At 44.4% G+C, this 18,609-nt stretch overlaps 1 protein-coding gene across 1 annotated transcript in view; it reads right to left on the bottom strand.

Annotated features, from left to right (window-relative positions):
* kcnk13a (potassium channel, subfamily K, member 13a) overlaps positions 1-17,950 on the bottom strand; it is a 46,759-nt gene extending 28,809 nt beyond the window's left edge. Inside the window, exon 1 of the mRNA XM_073039379.1 lies at positions 16,987-17,950. Coding sequence (XP_072895480.1) covers positions 16,987-17,311 — 325 coding nt within the window. The 5' untranslated portion in view covers positions 17,312-17,950. The remainder of the gene's footprint in view (positions 1-16,986) is intronic.
* Positions 17,951-18,609: the final 659 nt, after the last annotated feature.

Genomic DNA, 18,609 nt, shown 5'->3' with positions numbered 1-18,609 from the left:
TGGATAGGTTACGTGAGTGGGCAAATTCATGGCAGATGCAATTTAATGTGGATAAATGTGAGGTTATCCACTTTGGTTGCAAGAACAGGAAAACAGATTATTATCTGAACGGTGGCCGATTAGGAAAAGGGGAGATGCAACGAGACCTGGGTGTCATTGTACACCAGTCATTGAAGGTGGGCATGCAGGTACAGCAGGTAGTGAAAAAGGCAAATGATATGTTGGCATTCATAGCAAAAGGATTTGAGTACAGGAGCAGGGAGGTTCTACTGCAGTTGTACAAGGCCTTGGTGAGACCGCACCTAGAATATTGTGTGCAGTTTTGGTCCCCTAATCTGAGGAAAGACATTCTTGCCATAGAGGGAGTACAGAGAAGGTTCACCAGATTGATTCCTGGGATGGCAGGACTTTCATATGAAGAAAGACTGGATCGACTAGGCTTATACTCACTGGAATTTAGAAGATTGAGGGGGATCTTATTGAAACGTATAAAATTCTAAAGGGATTGGACAGGCTAGATACAGGAAGATTGTTTCCGATGTTGGGGAAGTCCAGAACGAGGGGGGTCACAGTTTAAGGATAAAGGGGAAGCCTTTTAGGACCGAGATGAGGAAAAACTTCTTCACACAGAGAGTGGTGAATCTGTGGGAATTCTCTGCCACAGGAAACAGTTGAGGCCGGTTCATTGGCTATATTTAAGAGGAAGTTAGATATGGCCCTTGTGGCTAAAGGGATTGGGGGTATGGAGAGAAAGCAGGTACAGGGTTCTGAGTTGGATGATCAGCCATGATCATACTGAATGGCGGTGCAGGCTCGAAGGGCTGAATGGCCTACTCCTGCACCTATTTTCTATGTTTCTATGGTACATCTATAGTTTTTGAGTGATTTAGATGACAAACTAAATCTCTTCAAACTCTTAACAAAATATAGCTGTTGTCTTGCCTTCTTCACAACTGCATCGATATGTTAGGACCATGTTAGCTCCTCAGGGATCTTGACACCTAGGAACTTGAAACTGCTCACTCTCTCCACTTCTGATCCCTCTATGAGGATTGGTATGTGCTCCCTCATCTTACCCTTCCTGAAGTCCACAATCAGCTCTTTCATCTTATTGACAGTGAGTGTCAGGTTGTTGCTGCCACATTACTCAACTAGCTGGTATATCTCGCTCCTGAATGCCCTCTCATCTCCATCTACAAACAACAAGCTGGAGATGTTATCTCCAATCCACACAGATTGTGGTCTTCCTTTTATAAAGTTGTGGATCTAGTTGCAGAGGCTCAGGGGTTCTGGAGCTTTTCAATCAGAATTATAGGAATGATGGTGCTGAACACTGAGCTGTAGTCATTAAACAGCATCCCAACGTGGGTATTACTATTGTCCAGGTGATCCAAGGCCAAGTGAAGAGGCATCGAGATCGCATCTGCCGTAGACCTATTGTGCAAAAGGCAAATTTCAGTGGGTCCAGGTCCTTGCTGAGACAGGAGTTGATTCTAGCCATAACCAACCGCTCAAAGCACTTCATCACTGCAAATGCAAATGCTATTGGACAACAGTCGTTATGGCAGCTCACCCAGCAATTCTTGGGCACTAGTAAGATTGTTGCCCTTTTGAAGCAGGTGGGAACTTTTGACCGTAGCAATGAGATTGAAAATGCCTTTGAACATGGCCACCGACAGTTTGGCACAGGTTCTTTTAGAGTCCTACTAGATCCTCCATTGGGGCTTGTTGCCTTGTGAGCATTTACTTTCTTGCAACCTATAATAATGTTTTATATATTGCACTGTACTGCTGCAAAAACAACACATTTCATAACATAAACCTGATTCTGATTCCCATTTGTCTCAGTTTGGCCCATATCCGTCCAAATGTTTCCTATCCATGTATTTGTCTGAACATCTTTTAAATGTATCTCTAAATAAATAAATAGATAGACAGATAAACCTGATTCTGATCCTGGCATGACATGTGCCAAAGACAAAGTTTTTGTGGAGGAATTTACATAAGTGAATATTCAAAGTATTTACAGCTGAGGTAAATAAATAGAAGGAAAGGAACATTTGGAAACTTCTGGACCAAATGGCCTGTTATTTTAATGGTTCACTTCTAACCCATCCTGACTGTGTTTGACCCAGGGGTACTGAGAATTCCAAGTGTCTAGGCAGACAATTGTGTCTTCTTAAAGTAAATGATAAGTGATAGCGTGTCTCAAAATCCAGATTTTGGCATCACAAGCCCAAACAAAGACTGAAAATCGAGTAAATAAATACCACAAACACATTAAGTTTGACTTTCGTAATTTTCCTGGAAGGAGATCATGCTTTGCCTGCTCGATGATGAGGACCAATAAAAGATTGAAACATAGGAAAATGAGGGGTTGACTTTATACAGGGTGTATAAAACCACGGGGCATAGATTGTGTCGAGATCTGGTCACCTACTTACAGGAAAGATATTGACTGGCTTCAAAGAATGCAGAGAAAATTGACAAGGTGTTGCTGGGACCTGAGGACCTGAGTTACAGGGAAAGATTGAATAGTTAGGACTTTATATTCAGTAGTGCAGGAGAATGCTTCAGGTAGAAGTCAACAAGTCCAGAAGCAGAGGCCTGATGTTTGCCCTAGCCAGAGACGGGAGTTTGAAGGCCCGATGTATACATGTCTGAAAAGTGTGGCATCATTCAGTACCTTTCTTCATTCACTTTCAGTTGACTCTATTACAGGGGATGTGGATCTCCAATCAATATGTAGTTGTCTCCGCCAATCACAGCCCCACAATTCTGGCCTTCCTGTTTTTACCACGTACAGTCCAATGTGGCTTGTTGGCTGTTGCATTTCACTGTTACAAATGCCATTCTCACAGGGGTAATCTTTTCTCCAGTATAAGTTTTTAGTTGGGTATTTGTAAGCTTCAGTTTGGTATTTTTGAAATGCCATTCAAACTCATTTTGTGGAATAACTGTCCAATTCCATCTTAATTAATCTGTCATTCACTTCTGGTGGAAGCCATATTGATTGTCTATTGATAGTTTTCACATTGTAAATCTCCAGGCTACCCAATCCTGTGTCACTCTCATCATTATCATTTTGTTTTCATCTGCAACATGCAGTTTAATGCTCTTTTGGAAACTAGAACTTGACATTTTATCTTTTTCTCTTCCCTGTGCAGTCCATTGATTTTTGTCTGCTTGATATGCTCGTTGCATGTGACCTATTTTGTAGAACACACACAAAGAGCCTTTAAACCTGCATTGGTCTGGTGTAGGCAAACCTTTGCCACGATGGCAACGCACGTTGTTTGGCTAAGCTGATTTCTGTTTGGACACTGCAATTTTGCACATGCTCACTTTAATTCCTGATTGCAACTTAATTGCTTCTCTGTCTGCTGTTTTTATTGAAACAGCAATTACAACTACTCTTTTAAATGTAAGTTGTACTACAATGGCTTCCTTGTAAGATTCCACAAACTAAATGATCTATCAGAGAATCATTAAGTTAATACTGAACTGACAACGCTCAGACAATCTCTTCAATTCAGTCATTTCCTTTTGATTCCAGTTATGAAACCTAAAGCCTTCTACGATCAACAATCGTTTAATTTCTAAATGTTCCCGCATTACTTTCACAATAGCAACAAAGCTCTTTCCAGCTGGTTTGGTTGGAGCAGTTAAATTTCTAAGCAAACTGTAGGCTTTTCCACCCAATGCACTCAGCAAAATTGGCACCTGTTTCTCACCGGCTATTTCAATTGCTTCAAAATACTACTCAATTAGCTCAGCATACACAAGCAATTTAAACTTACCCATCTTTCTGATGTCGGCAGCCATTTCAGATATTTTTAAAAAATTATGATTATTATCACCCAGTACCCACAGTTTATGAACCCGCAAACTCGTCTGTTTCCTGCTTTTTTTAAAACTCGACTGTTCCTGTCCCTTCCCAAAGAAGCATGTGTTCTGTTGTTTCTTTGTGCTCGATCATTTCTCACTGTGCTGTTTTAAAAACTCAAGTGCCTCACTGCACTTCAACAGGTATGTAGTCGTCCTGGGTTCATTTAAAACTTCTTTATTGTCACTGTAATGTTTTGTAACTCCAAATAATTGCAAGGAAAAGACTGAAACCCAGGCAAACGGGCCTTAATTTTGTTTTTACTTTAAGGGAGACGTATCTGTATGATGTGGTGGTATCATGACGTATGCCATTTACGTACTTTTACAGATAACCTACAATGCTTTGTGTAAACATCAAAGAATGCTATCAAACAAAATATTTACAATATGACTGAAATATTGAATACATAAGAGTTATCTTACACAGAGAGTGGTGAGTTTGTGGAATGTGCTACCAGATGTGTTGAATGTGATGGTAGAGGCAGATACATTAGTGTCACTTAAATAGGCACAACGGATGAAAAAAAATGGAGGGCTATGCGGGAGGGAAGGGCAAGATTTATATTAGAGTAGGTTAACAGGTCAGCATAACATTGTGGGCTGAAGGGCCTGTAGTGTACTATTCTATGTTCTCTACAGGGACAGAAACTCAACAGTAAATTTATGGCATGGGAAGAGGTTATTTGGCCCATTGTGCCTGTGCCAGATAGCCAGTCCTAGCTCACTAGTCACAAAATCCATAGCCCTGCAGGTCGCTGTTCTTCAAGATGTGAAGAGGGATTCTACCTCCAACACACTTTCAGACACCGAGCTCCACATCCCATCACCCTCTGCAAGAAAAGTTATTTCGTCATCTGCTTTTCTTCTTCCAAATACTTTACATCTTTGCTCCCTGGCTTTTAATCCCTCCGCTAATGGAAGCATTCTTTCAATTTATCCTATTTATCCTACCTGGGCCCTTTATACACCTCAATTAGGAGTCTCCACGGCCTGCTCTGTTCCAAAGAAAACAGCCTCACCCCATCCAATCCTTCATGTCTGATACAACTTTCCAGTCCTGGTAGGGAAATCAGGGAAAAGATGAGAATGAGAGAGAATAGTTTACAGGAAATGAGAGGGAGTTTCCCTGATGGGATTCCACAGTGAGCAAGCACAGACTCAATGGGCTGAGTGGCCTACTTCTAAGTTGTATGAGTATATGAATGTGAGAACGCCCTCAGAAATCATTCCTGCACATCCTCTCCAGTGCAATTACATCATTCCTAGAAATGACCATTCAAAAAACTGCAGATGATGGAACACGGTAGCATTGCAGTTAACGTAACTCTTTCCAGTGCCAGTGACTGGGGTTTAATTCCTGCCGCTGTCAGTAAGGAATTTGTGTGTTCTCCCCGTGGCACTGAATAGCGTGACGCTAACCGCAATGCTACCTTAACACCCTAACTGTTACTATCTTATCTGCTTCCACCACCTCCCCTGGCAGAAATTAGAAATAATTTAAAACATGAAAGTAATGTAAACTAATTGAACAAAATAAACAGTAGAATTGGAGATCCTGCCAAAGTTAGGCTCACTAGAGTCAGAGTGACAGATGTCCTGTGCTGAGAAACCCAGGAAGACCCAGTGGTGCAAACAAACAAACTTCATCCCACTTTTCCACTCCTCCACCATTTCAAACAGAACATGCTGGAGTAACTCAGCCCACCAGGCAGCATTTACGTGAAAGAATAAACAGTCGACATTTCGGGCCGAGACCCTTCACTACTCCGGGCCTGGCCAGCATTTTGTGTGTGTTGCTTTGGATTTACAGCATCAGCAGATTTTCTCACGTTTGTGACCACCATTTCAAAGCCGATGTATGTGAGTCTACAAGTTACTTCAGTTTGAATAACTGAACAATCGCGTGTGGCTGATTATTATGCGTGCTTGTCCGGCTTTACGGGATTCTGTACCGTTCTGTGCAACCTGCTACGGGAAAGGGCAAAGACGATTTACAAAAACTTTGTGAGAGATTGGGAGCCTGAGTTACTGAGGGTGGGGCTTGGTATCATAGCAACTAGCATGACATTAATACACCACCAGCGATCCGGGTTCCATTCTCACCGCTGTTTGTAAGGCGCTTGTACATTCTCGCCATGACTCTGTGGGGCTCCCCAGTGCGGATGCTTTGGTTTTCTCCCAGGTTCCAAAGATGTGGGGTTAGAAGGTTAATTGGTCACATGGGTGTAATTTGCCAGCATAGTGTCATTGGGCCATAATGGCCTATTACCGTGCTGTATCTCTAAATGGGCCAGCTAGGACTGTATCCCTTGGGACGTAGGAGGCTGAGGGGTTGACCTTACAGAGATATATTAAATCACAAGGGGCACAGATAGGGTGAATGAGCACACAGCCTTTGTCCCAGAAAAAGGGAACCAAAAATCGAGAGCAGAGGTTGAAAGTGAGAGGGGAAAGATCTAATCCATATATCAGACACGTATGTTTGCACAGCCCTCACCATTGATCCCACACAAATCTCTTTGACCCCCTACCATCCGGCAGAGGCACCACAAGGACAAGGACTGTGAGGCTGGGTAACAATTTCTTCCCCCAGGAGGCATCCTGTTACCACCCAGTACACACTATTTATGACAATACCAGTAGCATTATACAGTTATATATTTAACTATATATCATATATGCACCTTTATATATCCACAGAATGTTTTAAGTTATCTGTTAATATTATTTTATGTGGCGTATGTTTTGTATGTACTGTGCGCCCTATGCACCTTGTTGTTTCCTTTAGCTGTATACACGTGTACGGTATGGTTGAATGACAACAAATTTTAACTTGAACTTAAAAGAAACCCAAGCATCTTGAAGAAGAGTTTATTGAGTGTATTCGGGATGGGTTCCTTGAACAATACGTTACTGAGCCGACAAGGGGGCAAGCAGTCTTAGATCTGGTCCTGTGTAATGAGACAGGACTAATAAAAAATGTCCTAGTAAAGGATCCCCTTGGAATGAGTGACCATAACATGGTCGAATTCCATATTCAATTAGAGGATGAGAGGGTTGGATCTCAAACAAGCGTACTGAGCTTAAATGAAGGAGACTATGATGGTATGAGAGTGGAATTGCTTAAGATGGATTGGGAAAATAGATTAAAGGGTAGATCGGTACTTGATCAGTGGTGTATATTTAAGGAGTTATTTTACAACTATCAAGAAAAATATATTCCACTGAAGAAAAAAGGGTGTAAAAGAAAAAATAGTTATCCGTGGCTAAGTAAAGAAATAAAGCAAAGTATATGACTAAAAAGAAAGTTATATAAGGTAGCTAAATCTAGTGGGAAGATTGAAGATCGAGAAGCTTTTAAAGATCAGCAGCAAATAACAAAAAGATTGATTAAGAAGGGGAAGATAGATTATGAAAGTAAATTGGCGAAAAACATAAAAGCAGATAGTAAGAGTTTTTATAATTACATAAAAAGAAAAAGGGTGGCTAAAGTAAATGTTGGTCCCCTAGAAGATGAGACCGGGAAATTAATGGTAGGGGACATGGAGATGGCGGAAACGCAGAACAAATATTTTGTATCAGTTTTTACAGTAGAGGACACTCAAAATATCCCAACACTGGATAAACAGGGGGCTCTAGGGGGAGAGAAGCTAACTACGATTCAAATCACCAAGGAAACGGTACTTGATAAATTAATGGGACTGAAGGTGGATAAATCCCCTGGACCGGATGGCTTGCATCCTAGGGTCTTAAGGGAAGTGGCGGTCGGGATTGTGGATGCATTAGTGATAATTTTTCAAAACTCGCTGGACTCGGCAATGGTCCCGGCAGATTGGAAAAATGCTAATGTAACTCCTTTATTTAAAAAGGGCAATAGACAGAAGGCTGGGAATTATAGGCCAGTTAGCCTAACATCTGTGGTTGGCAAAATGTTGGAATCGATAATTAAGGAAACAGTAACAGGGCATTTGGATAAACATAGCTTAATAGGACAAAGTCAGCATGGCTTTACAAAAGGGAAGTCATGTTTGACAAATTTGTTGGAGTTCTTTGAGGACATAACATATAGGGTAGATAAAGGGGAACCAGTGGATGTGGTGTATTTGGACTTCCAAAAGGCATTTGACAAGGTGTCACACCAAAGATTATTACTTAAAGTAAAAAATCATGGGATTGGGGATAATATTCTGGCATGGGTGGAGGATTGGCTTTCTAACAGAAAACAGAGAGTTGGGATAAATGGTTTATTCTCAGACTGGCTGTTGGTGACTAGTGGTGTTCCGCAGGGGTCGGTGTTGGGACCCCAACTCTTTACAATCTATATTAATGATTTGGAGAAAGGGACTAAGTGCAACGTATCGAAGTTTGCTGATGACACAAAGATAGGATGGAGTGTAATGAGTGCGGAGGACATTGAAACCCTGCAGGGGGACATAGATAGGCTGAGTGATTGGGCAGACATTTGGCAGATGAAATATAATACTGACAAGTGTGAGGTCTTGCACTTTGGCAGGAAAAATAATAGAGCAAGTTATTATCTAAATGGAGAGAAACTGGAAAGTGCTTCTGTGCAAAGGGATCTGGGGGTCCTGGTGCAGGAAACACAAAAAGTTAGTATGCAAGTGCAGCAGGTGGTCAAGAAGGCCAATGAAATGCTGGCTTTTATTGCTAGGGGGATGGAGTAGAAGAACAGGGAGGTCTTACTGCAGTTGTACCGGGTATGGGTGAGACCACACCTGGAGTACTGCGTGCAGTTCTGGTGTCCATATTTAAGAAAGGACGTACTGGCTCTCGAGGCAGTGCAGAGAAGGTTCACTAGGTTAATTCTGGGGATGGATGGGTTGATGTATGATGAGAGGTTGAGTAGATTGGGACTCTACTCATTGGAGTTCCGAAGAATGAGAGGCGATTTTATTGAAACATATAAGATTGTGAAGGGGCTTGATCGGGTGGATGCGGGGAGAATGTTCCCAATGATGGGTGAAACTAGGACTAGGGGGCATAATCTTAAAATAAGGGGATGCCGTTCTAGGACTGAGATGCGGAGAAATTTCTTCACTCAGAGAGTAGTGGGGCTGTGGAATTTACTGCCCCAGAGAGTTGTGGAAGCTACTACACTCAATAAATTCAAAACAGAGATAGACATTTTCCTGGATAAAAATGGCATTAGGGGATACGGTGAGCGAGCAGGTAAGTGGACATGAGGCTAGGTTTAGATCAGCCATGTGATCTCCTGGACCAGTTTTCGATAGCCTGGATGGGTTGGAGAGGAATTTTCCAGATTTTTTCTCCTCAATTGGCAACTCGGTTTTTTTCCCCCGGGTGATCACATGGGTTTGGGCGGGATGAATAATAAAATAAAATGGGCAGCATGGTGCCCTGTTGGTTGGCACTGTTGCCTTGTGGAATTCGGTGAAAACTAGAGTTCAGATTGGATCAGCCATGATCTTGTTGAATGGCGGAGCAGGCTTGAGGGGCCGATTGGCCTACTCCTGCTCCTATCTCTTATGTTCTTATGTTCTTCACAGAGGGTGGTGTGTATATGGGATGGGCAGCCAGAAGAATTGGTCAGGGCAGGAACAATAGCAATATGTAAAAAACATTTAGGTAAGTACATGTGTAGGAAAGAGGATATGGACCAAATGTAGGCAGACACGACTAGCTTAGTTGGGCACCTTGTGCAGCATGTACATGTTGAGCTAAAGTGTCTGTTTCTGTATTGACACAGAAGCTCTGCTTACACCACACTTGGAGTATTGTTTCACTCTGGTCGTCTCATTATGGGGAAGAATGTGGAAGATTTCAGGGAGATGCAGAGGAGTGTACCTACTCACACACAGCAGCTTTATAAGACATCATCGTTTTAGATCAACCCTCCTTGAAGTAGGGAACTAGAACATAGAAGAGTACAGCACAATACAGGCCTTTTGGCCCACAATTACGTGCCAACCTTTTAACCTACTCTAAGATCAATCTAATTCTTCTCCTACATAGCTCTCCATGTTTCTATCATCCATATCTAAGAGTTTCTTAAATGTCCCTAATGCATCTGAATCTACCACCAAACTTGGCAAGATGTTCCATACACCAACCATTCTGTGCAAAAGACTTACCTGATATCCCCTTATACTTTCCTCCAGTCACCTCAAAATCACGCCCCCTCACATTAGCCATTTCAACCCTGGAGAAAACTATCTGACTGTCCAATTGATTAATGCCTCTTATCATCCTCTACACCTCTACCAAGTCGCCTTTCATCTTCCTTTGCTCCAAAGAGAAAAGCCCTAGTTTGCTCAACCTATCTTCATATGTTCTCTAGTCCAGGCAGTATCCTGATAAATCTCCTCTGCACCCTCTCTAAAAGTTCTACATCCTGTTCTTGATTATTTTCGAATTAACGTGCAATCAATTTAAAAATACTTTATAAAACAATCTAAGTAATATTGTTTCCCCACATGAAAGGAGATGCGGTTTATTTCATTGCTTGCAAGGTTATGTAAGTAAAAGGGGTGAAGCAAAATTCAGCCAGTGCAGAATGAGGTGGCGAATACTTGGAATCTTTATTTATGACAAATTACAACTAAACGGCGCCAATAGGGTTAAAATACAGAAGATTTCGAACAAAGGTAAACAAACTTAATTCCCTATTAATTGTAAAGAAGTACCTGATATTAGGATTATTGCTCAGAATCGTAGAAAATTGCAGTATACATTGAGGCTAAATGGGCTTTTATATAGTACTGGCTAAGAGAGTGCTCCTTCCAGTGCTGGGTCTGTAGCTCTACAGGTCACAGCTTGTCTACACCATACAGGGGTCCATTCCTAAAGACCAATGGGCCTTGGTTTAGCATCCCAGTGTGCTGGAGAGATTTCTGAAAGGGAGTGGGATCTACTCTGTAAGATCAGCTCTGTGGCTGGGATCTACTCTGTAAGGTCAGCTCTGTGACTGGGATCTACTCTGTAAGATCAGCTCTGTGACTGGGATCTACTCTGTAATGTCAGCTCTGTGACTGGGATCTACTCTGTAAGGTCAGCTCTGTGACTGGGATCTGCCCTCTGTCTGGGATCTGCTCAGTGAAATCTTCTCAATGACTGCGATCAATTCACTGTCTGATCTGCTCAGCGTGAATCTATTGTGGGACCCACTGGAGTGTGTGGGATCTGCTGAGAGGGTAGCAACTGTTCAGGGATGGGATTTTCTCAGTCAGTGGGGTCAGCTCAGTGGGTGGAACTGTTCAGGGATGGGATTTTCTCAGTCAGTGGGGTCAGCTCAGTGGGTGGAACTGTTCAGGGATGGGATTTTCTCAGTCAGTGGGGTCAGCTCAGTGGGTGGAACTGTTCAGGGATGGGATTTTCTCAGTCAGTGGGGTCAGCTCAGTGGGTGGAACTGTTCAGGGATGGGATTTTCTCAGTCAGTGGGGTCAGCTCAGTGGGTGGGAACTGTTCAGAGGAGAGATCTTCTCGGTTAATGGGATCCGCTCTGCTGTGGCTGGGTGACTCTGGTGTCTGCCAGCAAGTTGTGGGTCCGCTTTTCCCCTGGGATGCTAAACCAAGACCCATTGGTCTTTTGGAATGGAACGAATCCCATATCAATGAAAGTAAAGTTCTCCGCAGGTTATGGAGCAAGTGGAGGGATGAACCTAGCCCACTCTCCCAGTAGACATTTGGAACCTTGTATGAATGTGGTCGTGCAGTTGTTCAACACAGGAATCCAAGACAGAAAATTTCAATTACTACCTGCACAAGTGCTACAATCAATACTATTTCTATAAACATTCATTAACTATTTCCCTCCTGCTGTGTTTAAATTGATGGCTATCGTTCCCAGATTGCAAAGGAAACATAACTCACAAATGTTCGTAGATGCACCCCAGAAAACCTCTGATCCCGACATATCACTGCTTGGTATGGCAATTGCTCTGACAGAGAGTTCTGGACACAGCTTTGCACACCATGGGAATCAGCCTTCATTCTATGGACTCTGTCTAATCTTCTCACTGCCTCAGTAAAACAGTCAATGTAAAGCAGTGTCTTTATTTGTATGCAGCTTTTGATTGATTCTATTGTACAGTGGATTCCAGTTGATCAGTTAATCAGGGTAGTGGCTTATTTGGGACAACTCTTAAAGAACAAAAACTATTTGAGAAAATAGCTGGGATTCACTTTGTTTATTTGGAACGCTGTGCCACTTAATTGGGACAGAGAGTGCTGCCAAACTCTTTCTAACTAGCGTCATTCCTGTGCACATCATGTGGCTGTTAGACACTACAATGTGCTTAGAGCATAGGGATTTTAAATAGCATCACATGCTATTCAAAAAGCAGCAATTTTTGTCAGAGATAGTTGGTGAGAAATAAGCAGTAAGACAATTCAAAACTGCTTTGCTCACTGTGGTTTCAAGCATTCAGGATTGGAGATGCCAGAAATGGCCATGAGTGAAAATGGAACAATTTCACTACTTCAACAAGTTAGGAACTACAAAGAATTTGAATGTATCGACAATCATCTTGAATGTTACAATGAAAATGAAGATTTGGAAGATGCAAGCATGGATAGACACAGAGTGATTAAGGATAGTCAGCATGGCTTTGTGTGTAGTAGGTCGTGTCTAACCAATCTTATACCTTTTCAAGGAAGTTACCAGGAAAGTTGATGAAGGCAAGGCAGTGGATGTTGTCTAGGTGACTTTAGCAAAGCATTTGACAAGGTACTGCATAGAAGGTTGCTCAAGAAGGTTCAATCATTCGGGATTCAAAATCAGGTAGTAAATTGGACTAGACATTTGCTTTGTGGGAGAAGCCAGAGAGTGGTGGTAGATGGTTGCCTCTCTGACTAGAGGCCTGTGACTAGTGGAGTGCCACAGGGATTATTAAGATGGGCCCATTGTTCTTTGTCATCTATATCATCAATCTGGATGCTAATGTGGTTAACAGGATAAGCAATTTTTCAGATGACACCAAGATTGGGGGTATGGTCCAGCTGGAAAAATGGGCTGAAAAATGGCCTATGGAATTTAATACAGACAAGTGCAAGGTGTTGCACTTCAGTTGGACCAAACAGGGTAGGTCTTACACAGTGAATGGTGGGGCACCGAGGAGTGAGGTTGAAATAAGAGATCTGTGAATACAGGTCCTTAATTCACCGAAAGTGGCATCACAGGTTGATGGAGTCTTAAAGAAAGCTTTTAGCATATCGGCCTTCATAAATCGAAGTATTGAGTATGTTGAAGTTGTTGAATAAGACATCATTAAGGCCTAATTTGGAGTATTCAGTGCAGCTTTGGTCACCTTCCTACAGGAAAGATACAAAAGAGGTTGAAAGAGTAGAGAGAAAACTTAGAAGGAGCACAAAAATACAACTGCAGATGCTGTGGATCAAAGAATAAGTACACAACGCTGGAAGAACTCAGCAGGTCAGGCAGCATCCGTGAGAAAAGAGTAGCCAACGTTTCGGGCCGAGACCCTTCATCAGGAATGATTCTTGATGAAGGGTCTCGGCCCGAAACGTTGGCTACTCTTTTCTCACGGATGCTGCCTGACCTGCTGAGTTCTTCTAGCGTTGTGTACATAAACTTAGAAGGATGTTGCTGGGTCTGGAGGACCTATGGAATGATTGAATAGGTTAGGACTTTATTTCTTGGAACGTAGAAGGTTGCTGGGTGATTTGATAGAGTTATACTTAATTATGAGGGGTATAGATAGGGTAAATGCAAGCAGGCTTTTTCCACTGAGGTTGGGTGGGGCAACTAGAGGTTATGGGTTAAGGGTGAAAGGTGAAAAGTTTGCGGTGAACATAAGGGGAAACCTCTTCACTCAGAGGATTGTGAGGGTGTGGAATGAACTGAATGTGCAATGATGCATGCAAGCTCAATTTCAACATTTAAGAGACATCTGGATAGGTAACAAAGGTGAAGGACCCAACATGTCCCAGCCCATTAAATGCAAAGCACTTTTAGGCATCCTGAGCTCAGAGAAGATCTGATAGAAGTTCATGGTCTTTCTTTCATAATTCAACTCTCTCTAGTCCAGATTCTCAACGTTGAAATGGAACAGAAATAGATCTTCTGAATTTGAAGGTGCGGGGCAGGCCTGCATGTGACAGGTGTACACTGTGCTAGGTGGAAAGGAACAGAAACTTCAGCTCAAAGCTAACCCTCTCAGGACCGTAAACGTTTTACTGACAGTGATGACGGATCTCCTACCCCAGTGACCTGAGAGACCACCGGTCCTCGTGATTCCTGCCCATACCCGGGACTCATCGCCTATACAAACTTCCAGCCTGGAACTGGTCTACGGCTGGGGATTGCTAGTCTCCTCAGCCCTTGCAACATGACTTTGGGGATCGCTGACATTCAACCGCAGACTCAAACTCCTGACCTGCCATTCCATTACCCCTGCCCTCTAACTACCCCTCATCCCTGTTTGCTGTTATTGCCTTGTTGCTAATTGTGTTCTGCGTTGCTCTGCCATGCAATGTGGGCATGCTGTGTTGGTTTCCCAAATTCCATTACCGACTTCCGATTCATTCATGGACATGGGATAAGTAAATGAATCTGAATCTAAAGTCACGGATGGAATGTCGGCAAATTTGAACAAAGCAATGGGATTAATGTCCTGTTATTTTAGACTTGTTTACAGAAATAAATATTGATTCTATTGGGTAGAAATTTACTTTATACCCAGTAGGCACACTAACATCTGCTGCTGCTATAGCCCATTCAAAGTTCAGAGAGGCTCCTCTGCACACCACTGTTGTTGTAACACATGGTTATTTGAGTTATCTGTCACCTTCCTATCAGATTGAACTGGTCTGGCCAGTCTCCTTTGATGCCTCTCATTAACAAGGACATTTTCGCCCACAGAACTGCCGCTCACTGGATGTTTTTGTTTCTCGCACCACTCTCAGTAATCTCAAGAGGCTGTTCGAATGTGAAGACCCCAGGAGATCAGCAGTTTCTGAGATACTCAAACCACCCTGCCTGGCACCACCAATCATCACTTAGATCACATTTCTTCCCCACTCTGATGTATGGTCTGAACAACAGCTGAACCTCTTGACCATGTCTGGATCCTTTTATCCATTGAGTGCTGCCACATGATTGGCTGATTAGATATTTGCATTACTAAGCAGGTATACAGGTGTACCTAATAAAGTGGACACCGTTTGTAAGTTTGACCAGTTTTGGGGGCCTGTGTTGAACACTGATCCCACCAGCAAACCTCTCTCTAAGCACAACACACTCCTTCTTGTAATGAACAGAACTCACCCTGAGTCCATCTCCTTCATCATGAGCAGATACCCTGTCATGGAGAAGATCTTCTCTCACAGCAGACCCCCTCCCGTGGAGTAATCTACTCGCCAAGTAGGTCCCTCTCACAATGAGCAGTTTCTCAGGCAGATTTTAACGAGTTGCTTCGCTGTCTGGTACGGGGGGGGGGGGGGGGCAATGTGCAGGATGGGAAAAGCTGCCAGCTCCAACATGAGCACTAGCCTCTCTTCAAAAGGCAGTGCCTCAAGAAGGTAGCATCCATCATTAAGGACCTCACCACCCCTCATTACTACCATGAGGAGGGAGCTTGACTACCAATACTCAAACATTTTAGGAAGTTTCTTCCCTTCCACCATCAGATTTCTTCTCTCTCCTGCCGTCTGGGAAAAGGCACCGAAGCATTCGGGCTCTCTCAACCAGACTATGTAACAGTTTCTTCCCCCAAGCTATCAGACTCCTCAATACCCAGAGCCTGGCCTGACCCAACTTACTGCCCTATTGTCCTGTTTATTATTTACTGTAATGCCTGCACTGTTTCTGTGCACTTTATGCAGTCCTGGTCTTTATGCAGTCTAGTGTAGTTTTTTTCTGTGTTGTTTTCACGTAGATCAGTGTAGTTTTTGTATTGTTTCATGTAGCACCGTGGTCCTGAAAAACGTAGTCTCGTTTTTACTGTGTCCTGTACCAGCAGTTTTGGTCGAAATGACAATAGAGTGACTTGACTTGATTTGAGATTTGTGAATGGTCCATGAACATTGCCTTGCTACCTTCTCTCTCTCCCTTTCTTATTGCAACTGATAGCATGTTTATGTTTTGCACTGCACTGCTGACACAGAACAACATATTTTCAACATATATCAGCGATAATAAAGCTGATTACGTTTCCTTCACTCCCAGCTGCTGCCCACTCAGGTGAACACTCGGGGTCTTGGTGAATTCAGTCTCGCTCCACTTTAACTACCCCACCCCACCACAGCGCTGAGGCTTTATAAAGCATCGGTCAGATTACACTTGGAATATTCAGTTTTGGGTCCCTTATATAAGAAAGGATCTACTGGCATTGGAGAGTGTCCAAAGGAGGTTCACGAGAACGATCCCGGGAACGAAAGGGTTAACGTTCCAGACCTGCACTTGCTGGAATTTAGGAGAATGAGGAGGATCTCTTTGAAACCTAACCAATACCGAAAGGACGAGATAGAATGGACTAGGAAGGATGTTTCCTATATTGGGAGGAGACTCCGACCAGAGTTCTAAAGAGTCTCCCGTTAGAACAGAGATGAGGAGGAATTTCTTTAGCCAGAGAGTGATGAATCTGGGGAATTCGTTGCTACAGACGGCTGTGGTAGCTTAGTCACTGGGTATATTTAAAGCAAAGGTTGACAGATTATTGATTAGTCAGGCGTCAAAGGTTATGGGAGAAGACGGGAGAATGGGGTTGAGCGAGATGTTAAATCAGCCAACACACACAAAACGCTGGAGGAACTCAGCAGGCCAGGCAGCATTTATGGAAAAAAAAGTAAACAATCAACGTTTCGGGCAGGCAGCATCTATGGGGGGGAAAGTACAGTTGACGACACGTCGACTGTACTTTCCCCCCCATAGATGCTGTCTGGCCTGCTGAGTTCCTACAGCACTTTGTGTGTGTTACTCGAATTTCCGGCATCGGCAGATTTTCTCTGGTTTGTGTAAAATCAGCCATGATGAAATGGAGAACCAAACTCGACGGGCCGAATAGTCTAATTCTGTTCCTATGTCTATGGGCTCATTACTTGCGGTTTACCCTCGGCACCGAGCGGGGACTGGGGATGGGGAGGCGGATATCTTGTTACCTATGGTGGAGACCACGGTGCCCACGAAGTAGAAGGAGCCGGCGAAGTCCCAACGGGGCCGGGTCTCGTCCACCCGCACCCCGGCCATCCCGGCTTCCTCGTAGTGCCGCAGGAAGACGCTGAGCTCGGGCCGGCTGATGTTGTACCTCCGGCTGAAGTTCTCCCTCCGCTGCGCCCACCGGCGTTGCGATTCCACCTCCTTGTCCCGCTCGATGGCCGAGAAGATCGCGGCGCCACACACCAGGTACACGCCGATCAGCGATGCCAGGAGGACAAAGCGAGCGTTGTCCTCGTTCGGGCAGAAGCACCCCTTGCGGGTAGCCATCACCCCTGCCACTGGCGGAGCACAGCAAGACTCAACCGAACGTTTTAACTCGCCCGGGCAGTTTAAGGCTCCACGTTTACCCGGTCCTGTTGATCCTCAATACAACCCAGTCATTATTAAAACTGCCCCATTCTGAACTGGCTCTTCTTATCCCAGTCAGTAGCTTGGATGGAGATCTGGGTAAACATGAGTGTTGGGCCGAATGGCCTATTTCCGTGCTGTATGACTCTACACTGTACGAACAAACGCGCCGTCCCGGCGGAAGATCACGGACCCAAGCCTTCCACTCCGTTTCTCGCTCCACGGGTGCTGACCGACCCGCCGTGTCTTCCCAACATTTTGCGTCTTTTCTCGGTCCTGGGTCCCAGCCCCTGACTCCGGACGAAGCTTTCTCTGACCACCACTCCCCTCTCTGCCGGAATCACCGCTCCATTTTGCCGACCCAAACCGAAGCTGGCGATAACCGCTCTCCCTTCGAGATTAATTTGGCAAACTCGGCACCAGTTATGCTTCGGCCAGGACACAGCCGGTCAGCCGCAACGGGTACAAACACCTCCCAGATACTTCCCGGGATACTCCAAGCTCAGCTCTCCACGCTTCGATGTCACAGTCTGCGTTGTCTCACATATTGTTAACAAGGTCTCTCCTTATAAAATTCCTTCCTGAGATCTCCCAGAATTTCCTAGCGTTTCCCGGGATTACAGACTGAATCCGCCGCCTTGGTGTGGTCCCACTCCGGAGACTAAAGGAACATTTTCTGATCCGCTCCTCTGCGCGCCGGAGATGAAATTAAACACCAGCTCCTCCTCTCGAAACTGACGCGGCTCCACACACACGGTCTCAGCCTCTGCTCCACACAGGCGGCGGCACAGCCGAAGGGCTGGCGGCGACCCGCATCAGCAGCCGGCCACTGCCGTCCCCTCCACTCCTCGCCCTGGCTGCGAGAGTACAGAGCGTGGGGAGGGGAGGTGGGAGAGGGGAAGGGGGGAAGGCGGCAAGGGGGCAGGAGTGAGGGGAAGAGGGGGAGGGGAAGGAGGAAAAGGGGAGGAAGGTAGAGGAGAAGGCGCTGAGGAGGACTAAGTAGGAGGAGGAAGAGTGAGAGAGAAAGATGATGGGGAGAGGGCATAAGGAAGGAAGTAGGTGTGTATTGAGGTGGTTTGGGGTGGAGGTTGGGGCACGGAGGGAGAGGCTGTGAGAGGTACAAAGGGAGTGGGGATGGTGGTGTGGAGGGGTATGAGTGATGGACAGACAGGTGGCATTGATGGCTATGATGTGAGTCCGGAGAGGTGTAGGGGTAT

Source organism: Hemitrygon akajei, chromosome 3, assembly GCF_048418815.1.
Source record: "Hemitrygon akajei chromosome 3, sHemAka1.3, whole genome shotgun sequence".
Lineage (NCBI taxonomy): Eukaryota > Metazoa > Chordata > Chondrichthyes > Myliobatiformes > Dasyatidae > Hemitrygon > Hemitrygon akajei.
The sequence above is the reverse complement of the archived record's forward strand: the minus strand, read 5'-3'. Positions and strand labels throughout refer to the sequence as shown.